The 14,731-nt window shown below is 36.1% G+C and overlaps 1 protein-coding gene across 1 annotated transcript in view; it reads left to right on the plus strand.

Annotated features, from left to right (window-relative positions):
- The window catches only part of LOC129737993 (uncharacterized), a 499,481-nt gene extending 485,502 nt beyond the window's left edge, over nucleotides 1-13,979 (plus strand). The window contains exons 2-6 of the mRNA XM_055729168.1: nucleotides 11,059-11,380; nucleotides 11,529-11,946; nucleotides 12,650-12,764; nucleotides 13,445-13,563; nucleotides 13,623-13,979. Of these exons, the coding sequence (XP_055585143.1) occupies nucleotides 11,059-11,380; nucleotides 11,529-11,946; nucleotides 12,650-12,764; nucleotides 13,445-13,563; nucleotides 13,623-13,979 (1,331 nt within the window). The remainder of the gene's footprint in view (nucleotides 1-11,058; nucleotides 11,381-11,528; nucleotides 11,947-12,649; nucleotides 12,765-13,444; nucleotides 13,564-13,622) is intronic.
- The last annotated feature ends 752 nt before the right edge of the window (nucleotides 13,980-14,731 follow it).

The raw sequence follows: 14,731 nt of genomic DNA on the forward strand, positions 1-14,731 counted from the left end.
TAAGAAATTTTATGAATCCTAGCTCGGGGAATTCAAACAATCACCATATTTCTAATCAACTCAATGCCAATAATGCATCAAAGAACCTTCGAATTCCACAATTTTATGCTAGAATGTGTTAGAAGATGTATTATAAGGAAGATCAATTTGCCCATTTTTTTTCGTTGATTTGAAATGTTGATTTATTAGTCTTTTTTTGGGTTTGGGTACATTTATCCCGATAGGTGTACAAAGGATATCCTCTCCAAATTTTACCTACTTCCGAGGAAATTTAATTCCTCCCTAGAAATTCTTTCTCTTTGACGAAGGTATTGAAGAACAAGAATGTGAATCGGTATAATGAACTTTCAAGACGAAAATTTTCCGTAGCTACAGCTCATTTTAAAGTTTCAAGTTTCTGCTAGCATTTGAATGTTCAGAAATATTTCCTCAGGACTACTGAAGAAAAAGGAGATATCATTGTTCTTTATTCAATTTTCCATATTTTTTATTTTGCTTTAGTTGATTAGACTAGATTGCAGACCCGCTTCCATGAGTTTCTTGTGCTCTTCCAGCAGACGACGAGTCACAGTTTAAAATTATTGGGAGCATTTTAGTAGCCTGAGGTATTTTCAGTAATTAAAAATGTTCACAATCACTTGGTGATGCTGTGCACAGCGAAACGAATGTTCGTTTCGCAATAGAAATACGAGTATTTACTAAAAATGAAATGATTGAATTAAATTTGTTATCTTAATCATTTATTAACGCATTGTTAAAACCGATAAGATTTAAAAAGATAATTTTTTTTGTTTTGAAATTGTGCTCATAAAACAAATAATTTTTTCTTTTATTTTTCAAACAGCATATCGCAAAACGTAAATTAAATTTTACTTCTTTGAATCGAAATTCACTTCGCTCAACGGTATTCAAGCGCCAAAAAATCTTTCTCGCCGTTGCCGGGACGATGATGTGCAATTTTGCTCAAGAATCCTGCTCTGAAATTGCAAATTAAAGCGTTCATCATTAGAAGTAGCTACCCAGAGATGAGAACAACGACGACGACGACGATGCAAATAACGGTGGACGGAATTTTTGTGCGCGCAACATTCACTTGGAGTTACGAGTTTTACCCAGCTCAGTACCTACTTCCATTGCTGTCTAATTAGAAAAGACAGAGAAACGGAATGAGCATTACATATGTTAACAGGACCCGGTAATGAAAACGTTTCGCAGTGAAACGTTCTGCTCTAATGAACAAAGAATCAGAACTTTTTACAATCGTCAATGAGTAGTGGACTTTTTTTTTAATTCGGAACAATTTCGGAAAAGTTTTTTTTTATCAATGAAAGAATCTAGCAATTCTTTCGAAAACCACATAGAATGTTCAGAATAGTTGCCTTTACGAAAAAATAGTGAATATAGAACCTTGAATTGTTCAGGCAAATTAATCTAGGTACACGAATTGTCCTATGTTTTGCAAATGTTCATAAAGGGCAGCGTTCGTGGAGCCGAGATTTATTATTCCAAATGGGGTATAAATGAAATTCTTGGAGGTGAAACCACTGATAAACTGATGTAACACTGGGCTCCCTTTCCATCAACCATCATTTCAATAATTATTGATTTATCGGTGGTAATACCTTCAAACTGTAATTTTTTTGAGTAAGATATTGAATAAATGGTGTTTAAAAAATATTTCAGTTATTATGTCTGAAAGAGCTAAAACAGGGTGATCCAGGATGCTCAAAGGGTGTTCGGATCAGAAAGTGGTCAATCTAAATTGCGTGTAAATCTTTTTGAAACTCAACAATTTTCGGCATTGCTAACTAAAAATTGAACTTATTGAATCGCTACTTACCGCTGAACGAGCTGAAAAGTTTATCTCTTGAAACTTAAAGCGCTTATCGCTAATCGCTAGCTGTTTCTTAGCAAAAACGTAAACAAATGAACTATTTTTAATTATTTACATAGTAGTATTCCGTCTCACTTGACGAACATAATTCCAAAAATTCACTCGGTCCATGGCAACCGTTCTCCAATTCTAACTAACTTGGTTGCGCCTCCGCTCGTCTTGTTCCTACCAGATTCGTAGCGAACACCTGTTTTGCAGGACAGTCGTCCGGCATTCTCGCAACATGTTCCGCCCAGCGTATCCAGCCAGCCTTCACCACCTTCTGAATACTGGGTTCGCCGTAGAGTCGCGTGAGCTCGTGGTTCATCCTTCGCCTCCACACTCCGTTCTCCTGTACGCCGCCAAAGATGGTTCTTAACACTCGTCGCTCAAATACTCCGAGTGTACGCAGGTCCTCCTCGAGCAATATCCATGTCTCGTGCCCGTAGAGAACAACCGGTCTAATGAGCGTCATATACAGGTTACACTTCGTGCGAGGGCTAAGTCTTCTCGACCGCAGTTGCTTGTGGAGTCCATTGTAGGCACGACTTCCGCTGATAATTCGCCTCCGGATCTTACGGCTGGTGTCATTGTCTGCGGTCACCAGTGAGCCGAGAAAGACAAAGTGAATAGATCGGTCCGTCGTTCCGTCCCTCCATGAAGCCGGCCTGATGATTTCCCACGAATCTGTTTGCATGTGGCGTTAGACGGCGGAGTAAGATTCGGGACAGCACTTTGTAGGCGGCATTGAGGACAGTGATCGCTCGGTAGTTCTCACAGTCCAATTTGTCGCCCTTCTTGTAGATGGGGCATATTACCCCCTCCTTCCACTCCTCCGGTAGCTGTTCTATGTCCCAGATCCGGATTATCAACCGGTGTAGGCAATCGGCCAACCTGTCCGGGCCCATTTTGATGAGTTCAGCTGCGATGCCATCCTTCCCAGCCGACTTGTTTCTATTCAGCTGGCGAATGGCTTCCTTAACTTCACTCATCGTTGGGAGTGGCTCCTCTTCGTCGGTGGCTTCGCCGGCGATGTACCTTCCTCCACCGTCTTGATCTCCTGCATGTGCGCCGTTCAGGTGTTCATCGAAGTGCTGCTTCCAGCTTTTGATCACCTCACGATTGTCCGTCAGGTTGCCTCCGTCCTTATCCCGGCACATTTCGGCTTGCGGCACGAAGCCTTTGCGGGATGCGTTGAGTTTCTGATAGAACTTTCGTGTTTCTTGGGAACGATGCAGCTGCTCCAGCTCCTCGAGCTCCTCCTCCTCCAGGCGGCGCTTTTTCTCCTGGAAAATTCGGACTCGCTGCCTCTTCCGCTGTCGGTGATTTTCCACATTTCGACGGGTGTCTCATTGCACTACTGCCGCCCGCGCGTCATTCTCTTCGTCCATCCCCCATTTATACTCCTCGTCGAACCAGTCGTTCCTTCGAGTACGCTCCACATAACCGATGACGTTCTCCGCAGCACTGTTGATGGCTGTCTTGATGGTATCCCAACAGTCCTCGAGAGGGGCTTCATCAAGCTCGCCCTCTGCCGGCAGCGCTGCTCCGACCGATTGCGCGTAGTCTTCCGCGACCTCAGGTTGCTTCAGTCGCGCGATATTTAACCGAGGTGGGCGCCGGTTTCGTGTGTTGTTCACTACGGAGAGTTTTGGGCGAATCTTCCCCAACACCAGATAGTGATCTGACTCGATGTTGGCGCCCCGATATGATCTGACGTCGATGATGTCCGAGAAGTGCCGGCTGTCAATCAAAACGTGGTCGATCTGTGATTGCGTTTGGTACGGTGATCTCCAGGTGTACTTGTGTGGGAGGCGCTGCTAGAAAAAGGTACTACGTACGGCCATTCGTTTGGAGGCGGCGAAATCTATCAGTCTGAGGCCGTTTTCGTTGGTCAGCTGGTGCGCACTGAACCTTCCAATTGTCGGTTTGAATTCCTCCTCCTGGCCGACCTGAGCGTTAAAATCCCCGATGACGATCTTGATATCATGTTTTGGGCAACGGTCGTACTCACGCTCCAGCTGCGCGTAAAATTCGTCTTTGTCGTCACCGGTACTTCCGAGGTGAGTGCTGTGCACGTTGATGATGCTGATGTTGAAGAACCGGATCTTGATTCTCAACCGGCACATTCGTGAGTTGATCGGCCACCACCCGATCACGCGCTTTTGCATCTTTCCCATCACTATAAAAGCTATAAACCCAGTGAACATTTTGGTCTGTATATTTCAGTTGTTTCTGAGATATACACATTTTTGTACAATCTGAAAAAGTTGTATAGAATATTCTAGGCAGGCAGGGAGGCAATACACGGACCAAATTTTGCTCACCTTGAAAATATAAAACTTTGTATTGCGTTTTCAACAATTTGATAGCAACTTTGCTTTGCACAAAATCTTAGGATTGTACAACTTACAACTTTCTATTGCCCGTCTTACAATTTGATTACAATTTCCTTTTGCAATTAGCCTGAGGTTTGTACAACTTTCTTGACCATTTAATACAATTTAATGTCACTGTATCCCAAAGCAATTATATTTTTCCCTTATTACGATTTTACTATGAATCGCCGTGAACATAAATACAATAAAATTTAATGTTTAATGCGAATAAAATTGAACCATATACAATTTTATGTGTCTTTATTTAAATTGATGAACCTTGTTATAAAAATACTGAATGCCAATTTCCAAATACTGTGGATGATTCGCCTATGTGCCACTTTTTTTTCATTTTTATAAGTTTTTTCTTAATTAAAACTGCCTTAATTTTTGCAACAGAATTCGTCAAGGATTTCCAATTTTTGCAATTGTTAACATAAGATGATTGCGATATTACTTGGTATAGGAATTGCATTTTTAACAATTATCTACCGATAAAGTTTGTCTCAATATGCGACTTTGAATTATGAGTACGAATAGATTGTTTAAATTGTATCATACGATGTTCTCACAATTACTGTACGATCTTTCATGGAAAAAATATATCCTCATATTAAGATCGCAGGTATGAAAGATTGCTAAATTGTACAGTGGGATTAAATTTTGAGATTTACACATTTCTACTGCGATTCAAAGCAACTTTATTGATCTTCCTATACGATTAACAAAATGTTATCGTATATTATGAACAATGAAAACTATAAACGATAAAATATAACTTGGTTTAGCTACAACATTATGTTTATACAATTCCAATCTAAACTGGATGCTTATACAATCTTCAATGAACACTACTTTACGATTTCTGGTTTTCTGGAACGCCGTTAAAAATGACGAAAACCAGTGTCATCTTTAACTTGATTTGTAACTTTTGATCGGTGCAACAAATGGCAATTTTTTTAGATAGCCCTGTTGAAAGTAAGAATTTTTCGAAAGCGCCCAATGGTATTTGAACTCATAAATAAATAAATAAATTTTAATACCATTTGATGAATTGCTCTTTATAATGAGATTAACCACAAAAAGGGCTTGTGATATAGCTCAGTTGGCAAGTCAGTTGCTTTCTGAGCCGATGTCCGTGAGTTCGAGCCCAAGAGTAAACATCGATCACAGTTGTACCGGATAAGTTTTTCAATGACTTGTCCGCCAATTTCATCGTTGATATAAGTCGCGAATGACATGAAGATGTTAAAACGACTATAATCGAAACAAAAAAAAAACCACAAAAAACTTCAAGCTGAGAAAAATAGCATCATAAAAAATTTCACAAGAGAGACTGACTAAAAACCAAACAGATGTACAAGCTTGAATATAAAATTCCAGAAATTTTATAATCCAATAGAAAAAAATTTCTACTTCCATTTTGAATTTCAAATGGTATCATTTAGGCAAGCCGAATCAACTTTTAAAGTACCGTAATCATTTTTTTCAATATTTTCCTATTATTTTTTCTGTTAAGAGAATGTGGTTTATTTCATATTTTTAAAACCAGTACTGGACTCCTATGAACGTAAAACATGGTTGCAGAAATTTATTAGACTACTTTCAATTTGATTCAAAAATCGATTCCGTCTCTGTTTTGAATCTTATGCTTTGGGGTAACATTGGTCAGTCTCTATTTTCAACGGATTTTACGAGTTTTCTTGATCATAAAATAATATTTTCAAATGCTAGCTTTTAAATTTTACCTTGCTTTTTAATGTTTTCTTTTAAAAATATTTATAATCGAAAAAAAAACTTTTATGGTGCATACATTTAGGGGCAAAAATTAAATTATTTGCTAAATAGTTCGAGCTACAAAATACATATGAAATTTTACCTTCACACATTCCTGTAGGCCCTCCCTCTATTTCCATTTTCATTTTTATCTAAAGTGAACCATTTGATAGGCTTTCAAATGTAGAAAACAGTTTTTAAAAATTCAAACCATAGACTGAGTTATTGATGATAATGTGTAAAAATTTTCTGTTGGTCAAAATTACCCCGGTGATCAAAGTTACGGTACCATAAAACGAGGTAATATTGATTGTTTTTTCAATATTTTATATGATCGAAATACTTTCTATCATGGAAATGTTTGAGAAAATTTCAAGCTGTTTGAAGGATGAAAAATTAGCATAGCAGTTACACGCTCGTTTTTTTATAACCAGTTTAGAGTTTTTTTCAACCGTTTTATGAGTTCTCCCTGAGAACTTCCATTATTGTTGTTTTTCAACCAAAGTGGGTTGTTAAATTATAACCGTTTTTTGGGTTCTAGTGAGAAACCATAATAATGGTTAAAAATTCATAGAATCTGAAAAGTTTTTTTTAGGCGTTTTGTTGTTTGTGAATCCGCTTGACTGGAAATCGCGTTGTTTGAGTTGCTGCCTGATTTTTTTTAGTTACAAGCTGTGGATACCTTCGAAAAGTGGCCGCAATGGAGGAGATTCGACAAATCGACCAAGATGCATCCAGCATCCTCGAAGGTAAGCTTAAAATAAATATATTCTAAATATTTCCTTTTCAGTTTTGTTTTGAGTTCAGTTTTGAGGTTATGATTATGCTTCGTTTTGTCGATTCTGGAAGAACCTTGAATCTGTTCAGACAATACGAATTGTCCCAAACCGACCCAACCCGCTTTGGTGTGTTCGTTGTGTGTCGAATATGACTCGCCTGTTCCAGAGCAGCGAATCCGGAGTAACTGTCTTCTGTAGTACGCTGTCGCAATATGTTGTCATCATTTTCCATCTACTGAATAACCATCCGGGATTGGAGTTCGTTCATTTCGATGGTAACCTGAGCGATAAGCAAATTAAAATTGCTTTCAACCGACGATAGCTTAATACTATATGAGTCGATCAATCTATTATATATTTATTGTAATGTTGCTAAAATATGTGATTTTGTTTATTTTATAACTTGTAATCTTCTGTTTTGGTTTCCCATTTTTAATTTTTTTTTTATATTTGACATTCAAAACTAAATTTATCTAGCACATGCTTTGCAAGATCTTGCGAGTAGCATTTACTGAATGTTAAAATCGAACCCAGGTAATATTTTATAAAGTTTCTGAGTCAGTTACCGGAAAATTTTGTAGCGGTGAATTTAATAATCAGGTGATGACATCGGTCATTCAAATCAGTTCGCTGCTGCTATTCAGCTGACTGCTGTTTGATTTGCTGCTGCTGCAGGACGGCTTCTTTTCCTTGCTACATTATGTAATGGCATTCGAAAGCCTCGAGTATCAATTTAAGATCGCTTAAAAACATGAATCTGTCGTGTTTGAAAGTCATTTTGAAAGTTATCAATTCTATTCATTAAAAGTGTTTTATCAATCATATAGGTAGATAATGCTTTAAAAAATAGAATTTTAAGGGAAAATCTCAGTTTTTAAATTAAGTTTCATTCGACGTGAACGTGAGAATTCATGGTGGATATGAGTAGTCAATCAAACTAAGCTCAGTTACTTTTGAGCTTTTGTATGCCTTTGATTCTAAGCATTTCAATGAAGGTGACTAATAATGTGTAATATTCGGAAATTTTGTGATTATTTCCCAGATCTGAGGTACTGTAACTGCCCCTAGACGCCCTGACAGTTCGTCGAAGCGTTATAATTTGTGACATACGGGGGGAGGGGGTCAAGTTTTTTGCGTTTGTTTTGTCAATTCAAAGTTAAATTATTTTCGTTTAGGATTCCGTTGTCATGTGGTAGGATGCAATCGAATTGTACCAGGATACATCGAAGAGTTGAAGCAGCACTTTATATCGGTTCATAATTTGAAAACATCCAAGGAAAATTCGCTCCCATTTCGTTGCTCGAAATGTGGTGCTTTTATTTCGTTATTCAAAAACCTAAGGAAACATATTTTAATGAATCATCCACGGCCAACAACGCCCCAAATAGAATCAATGGAAATTGTGCATGAAGGGAGTTCTCAACTGGATCAGCAGGTTGACTTAGAAAATGATGCTTCTATGGAATCAACAGCAAAGGACGAAATACGCAACACGATGTCGGAGTTCATTACAACTATGCGGTGCGATGTTGGTTTGACGGAAAACAAAATCCAGGCTATCATCAATAATACCAACAACATTTTAAAACTGTACAACGTTTATGTTGTGGGACTTATAAAAAAATTTGGAAGGGATAAGAACATGATGAACGATCCGGCCTTGGTATTACTAATAAATGATTGTAAACTGCAAGGGACATGCGGTGATGTTTTGACCTTCGACGACAATTTCGCGTTTTTGGGGGCAAAGGCTAAATGCGAACTTCCCTTACCTCGAGAGAATATCCTTGGAAAAACAAAGGTTACTAAAACCAAACACGTTGGTTTTCGAGAAGAAAAAGGTTTAAAGAGGTTCACAACCAAGAAAACTGTTCAATCGATTGTTGTCAAGAAGGATGTAAGTCATTACATTCCCTTGGTTGAAACCTTGACACTTGTTGTTCAAAATGCCAAAGCAAGACACTTAATGAACATTGAACAACAAAGCACAGATGGAAAAATAAGAGGTTTCAAGGACAGTAGATTATTTAAGGAACATTCATATTTACAAAAATTTCCCACCGCACTGAGATTGTCGCTGCATTTGGATGATGTGGAGTATCTAAATCCATTGGGTGCAAGAAGAGGGAACAAAAAACTAACGAACTTTACGATCAAGATTCAGAACCTTTGATAGAAGATTTCATCAAACTGTCTTCCGATGAAGGTGTTGAAGTACTACTTGAAGATGGGTCACCATTCACTTTAAGAGCTGTGTTAGTTAATGTTCTAGGCGATAGTCTAGCAATGCATGACGTTTTCGAAATCATGCCTCCTCAATCAAACTTATTCTGCAGACTGTGCTATATTTCTCGGCATATGTTTTTGTCTGGAAATTACGGAGAAGTTGCCGATTTAAGAACAGCTCGATCGCTCCATGCAGACATTGAATCAGTTTTCTTAAAAACTAAGGAACCCAAAGAAGCGGGTGTTAAGAAAAAATCATGTCTAAATGACATACCCCATTTTCAAATAGCAAATAATTTTACTTTCGACCCCATGCACGACCTTTTAGAGGGTGTGGTAAATATGACATTGAAAAATATTCTCCATAAACTTATTAACGAAGAGCACATTATAACGGACCTAAAGGTCAATGAAATAATTCAACAATTTGATTACGGTTTCGTAGAGTCTCCTGATAGACCTTCATTCAATATTTCAAAGCAGCATTTAAAAACAAAATCTAAACTAAGTCAATCTGCTTCTCAGTGCTGGACTTTGTTGCGCTCGTTTCAATTTATGTTTTGGGAAACGCTGGAAGGAAAAGATAAAATTATAGAAATAATTGCTGCATTATTGCATATCACTTATTGCTCTTTTTCACAAACTTTAGACAGTGAAATGCTAGATAAAATGCAAGAAAATATAACCATTTTTCATTCATTATTCAAAGAATGCTTCCCAACTGTTCGGCCTATCAATAAATTCCACCATATTGCCCATTATAAAAGAATGGCTTTAGAATCAGGTTCCATCGCAAAGCATAGCTGCTTACAGTTCGAAGCTAAGTTTAAGGAATCTAAAAGGCAAAGTAAACTTTGTAATAACTTCATGAACATCACATATAGTTTCACAAAAAGGTTGAATTTAAAGCAAATTGATAATATATTGAAGCATGATTATAGTATTCCCAAAATTGAGATTATTTCTTCGAAAATGCATCTCAAAAACAGTTTAAATTGCGATGTGATGCTAATAAGTGATTTACCAGATATGGTTAATGTTATCAAACATATGAAGTTGGATGGAACATCTTTTAAACCTGGTTTAGTAGCTAAATACACTATTTTGAATGAGTTCCAATACGGCATTATACAATGCATTATAAACCATGAAAGTGGAATCATATGCTTACTTCAACAAGTAGAAGCCATTTTTTGTAGAAAAACCATGAGTTATAAAATATCAGAATTAACTTCATCAGTTCGAATCTATTCTAAACAGTTGATTTCATTGAAGACTTACAATCTGTGGCAGTATTTCAGAAAAAGTGATAACATAAATTACATTTGTTTAAAATATTTGGATAACAATTGAATTTTACGACCGAACCAAATCAAAAACTGTTATCGAAAGTTACCCTTTTGTGAACCTTTTCCCTTCCTTTATTTCAATAATTCTAACTGTTGAGTCGCCGCGACTATTACGGCCCCTTACCCTACTAATCTAATTAAATGAATGAAAGATGAAAACACTCTTCACAAACAACGCTCACTAGTAAAAAGCCTCTAACATAGTACTTTTAAGATATTATTGTACCATACATAATTTGAATCTTTACTACTTTGTAGTTTTTTTGTAACCTAAAAATGCAAATAGTTTATCTGAAGTAATCGGAATTATCGACGGTAACGGAATTGTTAACCACTCCTGTATTTGAAGAAATTACTCCGCTATATTGATGTAAGTTCCTATTTTATGAGTTTCTCTACAGTGCATGTTTAACTGCATGTTCATTTACACAGAAGTTTTTTTCAACGATTTTTAGGAATAAGCACGCTTTTAGCAAACTTAAAAAGTTTTAATTATACCAAAACTTATAATTTATGGGCGTTTTGCTCTAAACTATTTTTTTTTTCTCAACCCAGCGACATGTGTATGTTTTATTTCAAAATTATTGATTGCATGTGAACTTATCCAACGCATGAGAAATATATGTTTAGTGTTGTATGTATTTTTGGGTTGTATTTCATTAATTTTTATTTTTCAGTCAATCAATTCAACGACGTATCGCTTATGCTGTTGAATGAAGATCGTTTGAAACGAATGGGGCTGAAGGAAGGACCAACACTCTTGGTTCTGGATGTTATAGAACGGTCGAAAATGAAAAATGTGTTGGCTCCATCTAATTTGGATAATATAATAAGAAATGAATCATCAAAAATTCGAAAATTATTGGAAGCAAATTCCAAATTTGCTCAAACAGTTTTGTATAAGAAGCTTGACAAGGGACTGGAGCTCGATAGGAAGGAAAGGTGCGAGATGATCCGGCTCCTATGTTCGGAGTGGAGCGATAGAGTGTTTTCGAAAAGGTGAGTATACAGTTCTCTTATAATATTCTATTTTAAATACGTGACTCCTAAGAGATTATTCATCCCTGTACATTGAGTTTTTATTTTCATTTATTTATGCATTATATTTCATAACAAGAATAATTCAACATTTAAAAATTCGTTTCAGCTATCCATCTACAACTGAGCAGCAAAAATTGGCTCGTGATATAATCGATACTTTTCCGTATTTAGCCAAGTCGGAACATAGCAACGAGGCGGCATTTTTTAATAAGAATAGTGGCAAAGGCCCCAATCATCCTCACAGTGGAATAATTTATAACCACTTCAGGAACTTATGCCACAAGGTCCCATCAGAAAAGAAAAAATTTAAACGATCCAACAAAACGGAAATTATGATAACGGATGAAATTCTTGAAACTGCGGAGTTTTTAAAAAAAATGGAAGCAACATCCGACAATTATACCTATATTACCGAATATATTGTCAAATGCCTCCCACTGTTTCTTACAATGCTTAAACATAAGAAATCGCCGAGAAATATTATCGACACATTCCCACACTTGACTGGATACAATGGCGATATTGTAAGTATATTCATTTATGCAAGTTCCCAAAAACTGTTTCTCACAGTTTTAACGAAATTCTAGTTTTTTTTTGGTTTTTCGACTTGAAATGATAGTTTTTTTTTTTCGAAAAATAGATTTGCATCGAAAAATTTCCGATTTTTCAATAGTTGTTGTTTTTTGAAGCGTTTAGTAATGGGCGATAGTTGGTGTATCGAATGTGTAAATTGTAAGGTACCATTTAGTTTGATTATGTTAGAAAATGATGTTTAATCACCGAAAGTAATTTTGTCAGTCAACGCACATTGTTTAAATTTGAACAAAATTTGCGGGAAAAATTTCACTAAATGTACACAAAAACTTTCAAGGTCCAAAATATGGTTTTGACAGCTCTTCACTAAACAATACTTAAAAGGGTCATTTCCGTCTTGGTGGATAGTTTTTCCTTAAGAAAACATTATCAGTACCGGAAAAAGTAGAATGGGCTGTAATAGGGCCAGTTGAACATCCCCAAATGAAGTTAATTATTTTAAAAAGTGTACATTTTAAGCATTCCACTTTTTTTTTAAAAGAAGAGCAGTTTTGAGATGCATTAAAGAAGATAGTGAATAAACATCTGCCATCATTTTCTTATTACACATATTTGAAGTTTAAAAACCGCTTAACTGGGCGGTAGATGGTGACATGATGGTATTTGACTTTCAATTTTTTCTGTTATTTTCAGATTATTCTCTTGTTTGAGCAGATCAAACCGAACTTCAACAAACATGCGAATTTCAATAGCATGTGCTCCAAGGGACTCCTGTTCAAAACGACCAGTTTTTGTCGCGTTGAGGATGGTAAGAAATAATTAATTTTGCTGCTTCCGGCAAGTCTGTCCCATATATAAAAACAACGAAACGAGGAAAACGGCTTTAAATTTTTTATAGACTATCGTGTATATCTCGGTTGAAACTTTACCTTTACCATTTCATTCATTGTTTTTTTTTTGCTTCGGAATTTGCTAATGCAGAGGACTATAATGATGGGACAGCCTTGCGAGTATATTTCGCATGGTTTTTAAATGTACCCGCAAAGCTGTCCCATATTCGGCTATTCATTTGTAAGTTGATCAGTTGATTCCCTCTATCTACGCTATATTATTCACTTAACTGGCTGTTTTCTAATGAAAATAAATTTGAAATGATGTTTCGGATATATCTCGATAAAGATAACGTAAGTTTATCATAAGAATTGAGTAGGTCTAAAATAAAATAAATATCAACGTTCCATGAATTTAACAACATGTACCTTCATCTTTTCCGGTCAGTTTTCCGGTCGATGATCTTTTATATATGTTGAGAACAAAGTTATGAATGTTTTAGTACACATTGAAGAAATAAATGTATTAGAACGATTATTGAGATAAACTGAAAAATGATGAACATACTAGCGGCAGTTAAAATTTTTGAAAACTCTAACAGTTGTTTGTTATTTAGTGCACATAAGTCTACATAGTATGTACTCTTTCTCGTTTCAGATAATCTCAAGGGATTACTCCGTATATGGATGCAGTTAAACTGTCAGGGACTTGAGCGTAAATCTGAAGAAGGTGACGCGGAGGAGCAACTGGCCAGTGCTCTAATAAAATGGATTGGAGTAAGTCTTGTAACTAGTCTTTATTATATGAAATTATAATTAAGTCAATGTTATTTCAGGAAGACGACACGGATCTACGAGATTACCTGGCACAGTCTGAGGTCAACTACATTAGGAATAACACCTACCCTTCTGGGCACATCTTGTGCCAAGGAAGACCATTTTGTTTGGGAATTTACTCCGTTTACATAAGCGGAATAATAATTAGAACCAACGGAAATTTTTTGAAGGCCTTAGAAGTAAAATCGCACCACGTTTTAGGGACCAAGCCGTCAAGCCAATTAGCAAAGCTGCTTGAATTTATAGATTTTCATTGTTTAAAAATTGTTAACACCAGCTCTAGAAACGGTGTAATTAAATTAGTACAAGCATTTGACGAGGCAAATGCCGCGATTAACAAATGTGTAACTGTATAAGCATTTCTCGTTTCATTTTGCCATTTTTTTACAATAATTATTATATTAAATCATCAGGCGAAAAATGTCGGATAACAGTTGGTTTCTCAATAAAAATGTTTCAAAATTATTGGTTTATGTTTTAAATTGTGAATATCACTTACCGAATTATACCAAACTTCTTCCCCAATCTCATAAATTAATACAATTTCTCTGATAAAAAATGCAAACTCCCGTTCCTTTTTTTCCAAAAAAACGGTTATTTTTCAACCATTATCCGCCTACTTCAAAACGGATGAAAAATAACCATAATGCTGGTTCTCCATAAAATCTCATTTTAAGAGTTTTCGCTGAAAACTCATAAAACGACTTGATCCACAAAACTTCGATTATGGTTATTTTTTAAGCATTTATGGTTCAATATGGCCGAGCGTGTAGTTTTTTTCTTTGCATTCTTCATTTCATGATATTTGTGCAATATTCATAATTTGAAGAAAACAAAAAGTTCTAAATTTAAAGCAAACATCAAAACGTCACATGATGGCGGTTATTCAGGTTTAAAAATGTAAGAGTGAAATGGCTGCTTAAAATGGATAACTTTGAGGTGACAATATAAAAATCTTTTGAAATTGGACGCTCTCAATCGAAATTGCTTATGGGATCTGAAAATATTTTATTTTATAAAGAGTTCTGTACATGTGTAGAATTAAGCCACTGGCCCATATTGAGAAGCAAAAGTAGGAGATGGTTGGTTTCAATTTTCAATAAGGGAA

Source organism: Uranotaenia lowii, chromosome 1, assembly GCF_029784155.1.
Source record: "Uranotaenia lowii strain MFRU-FL chromosome 1, ASM2978415v1, whole genome shotgun sequence".
Lineage (NCBI taxonomy): Eukaryota > Metazoa > Arthropoda > Insecta > Diptera > Culicidae > Uranotaenia > Uranotaenia lowii.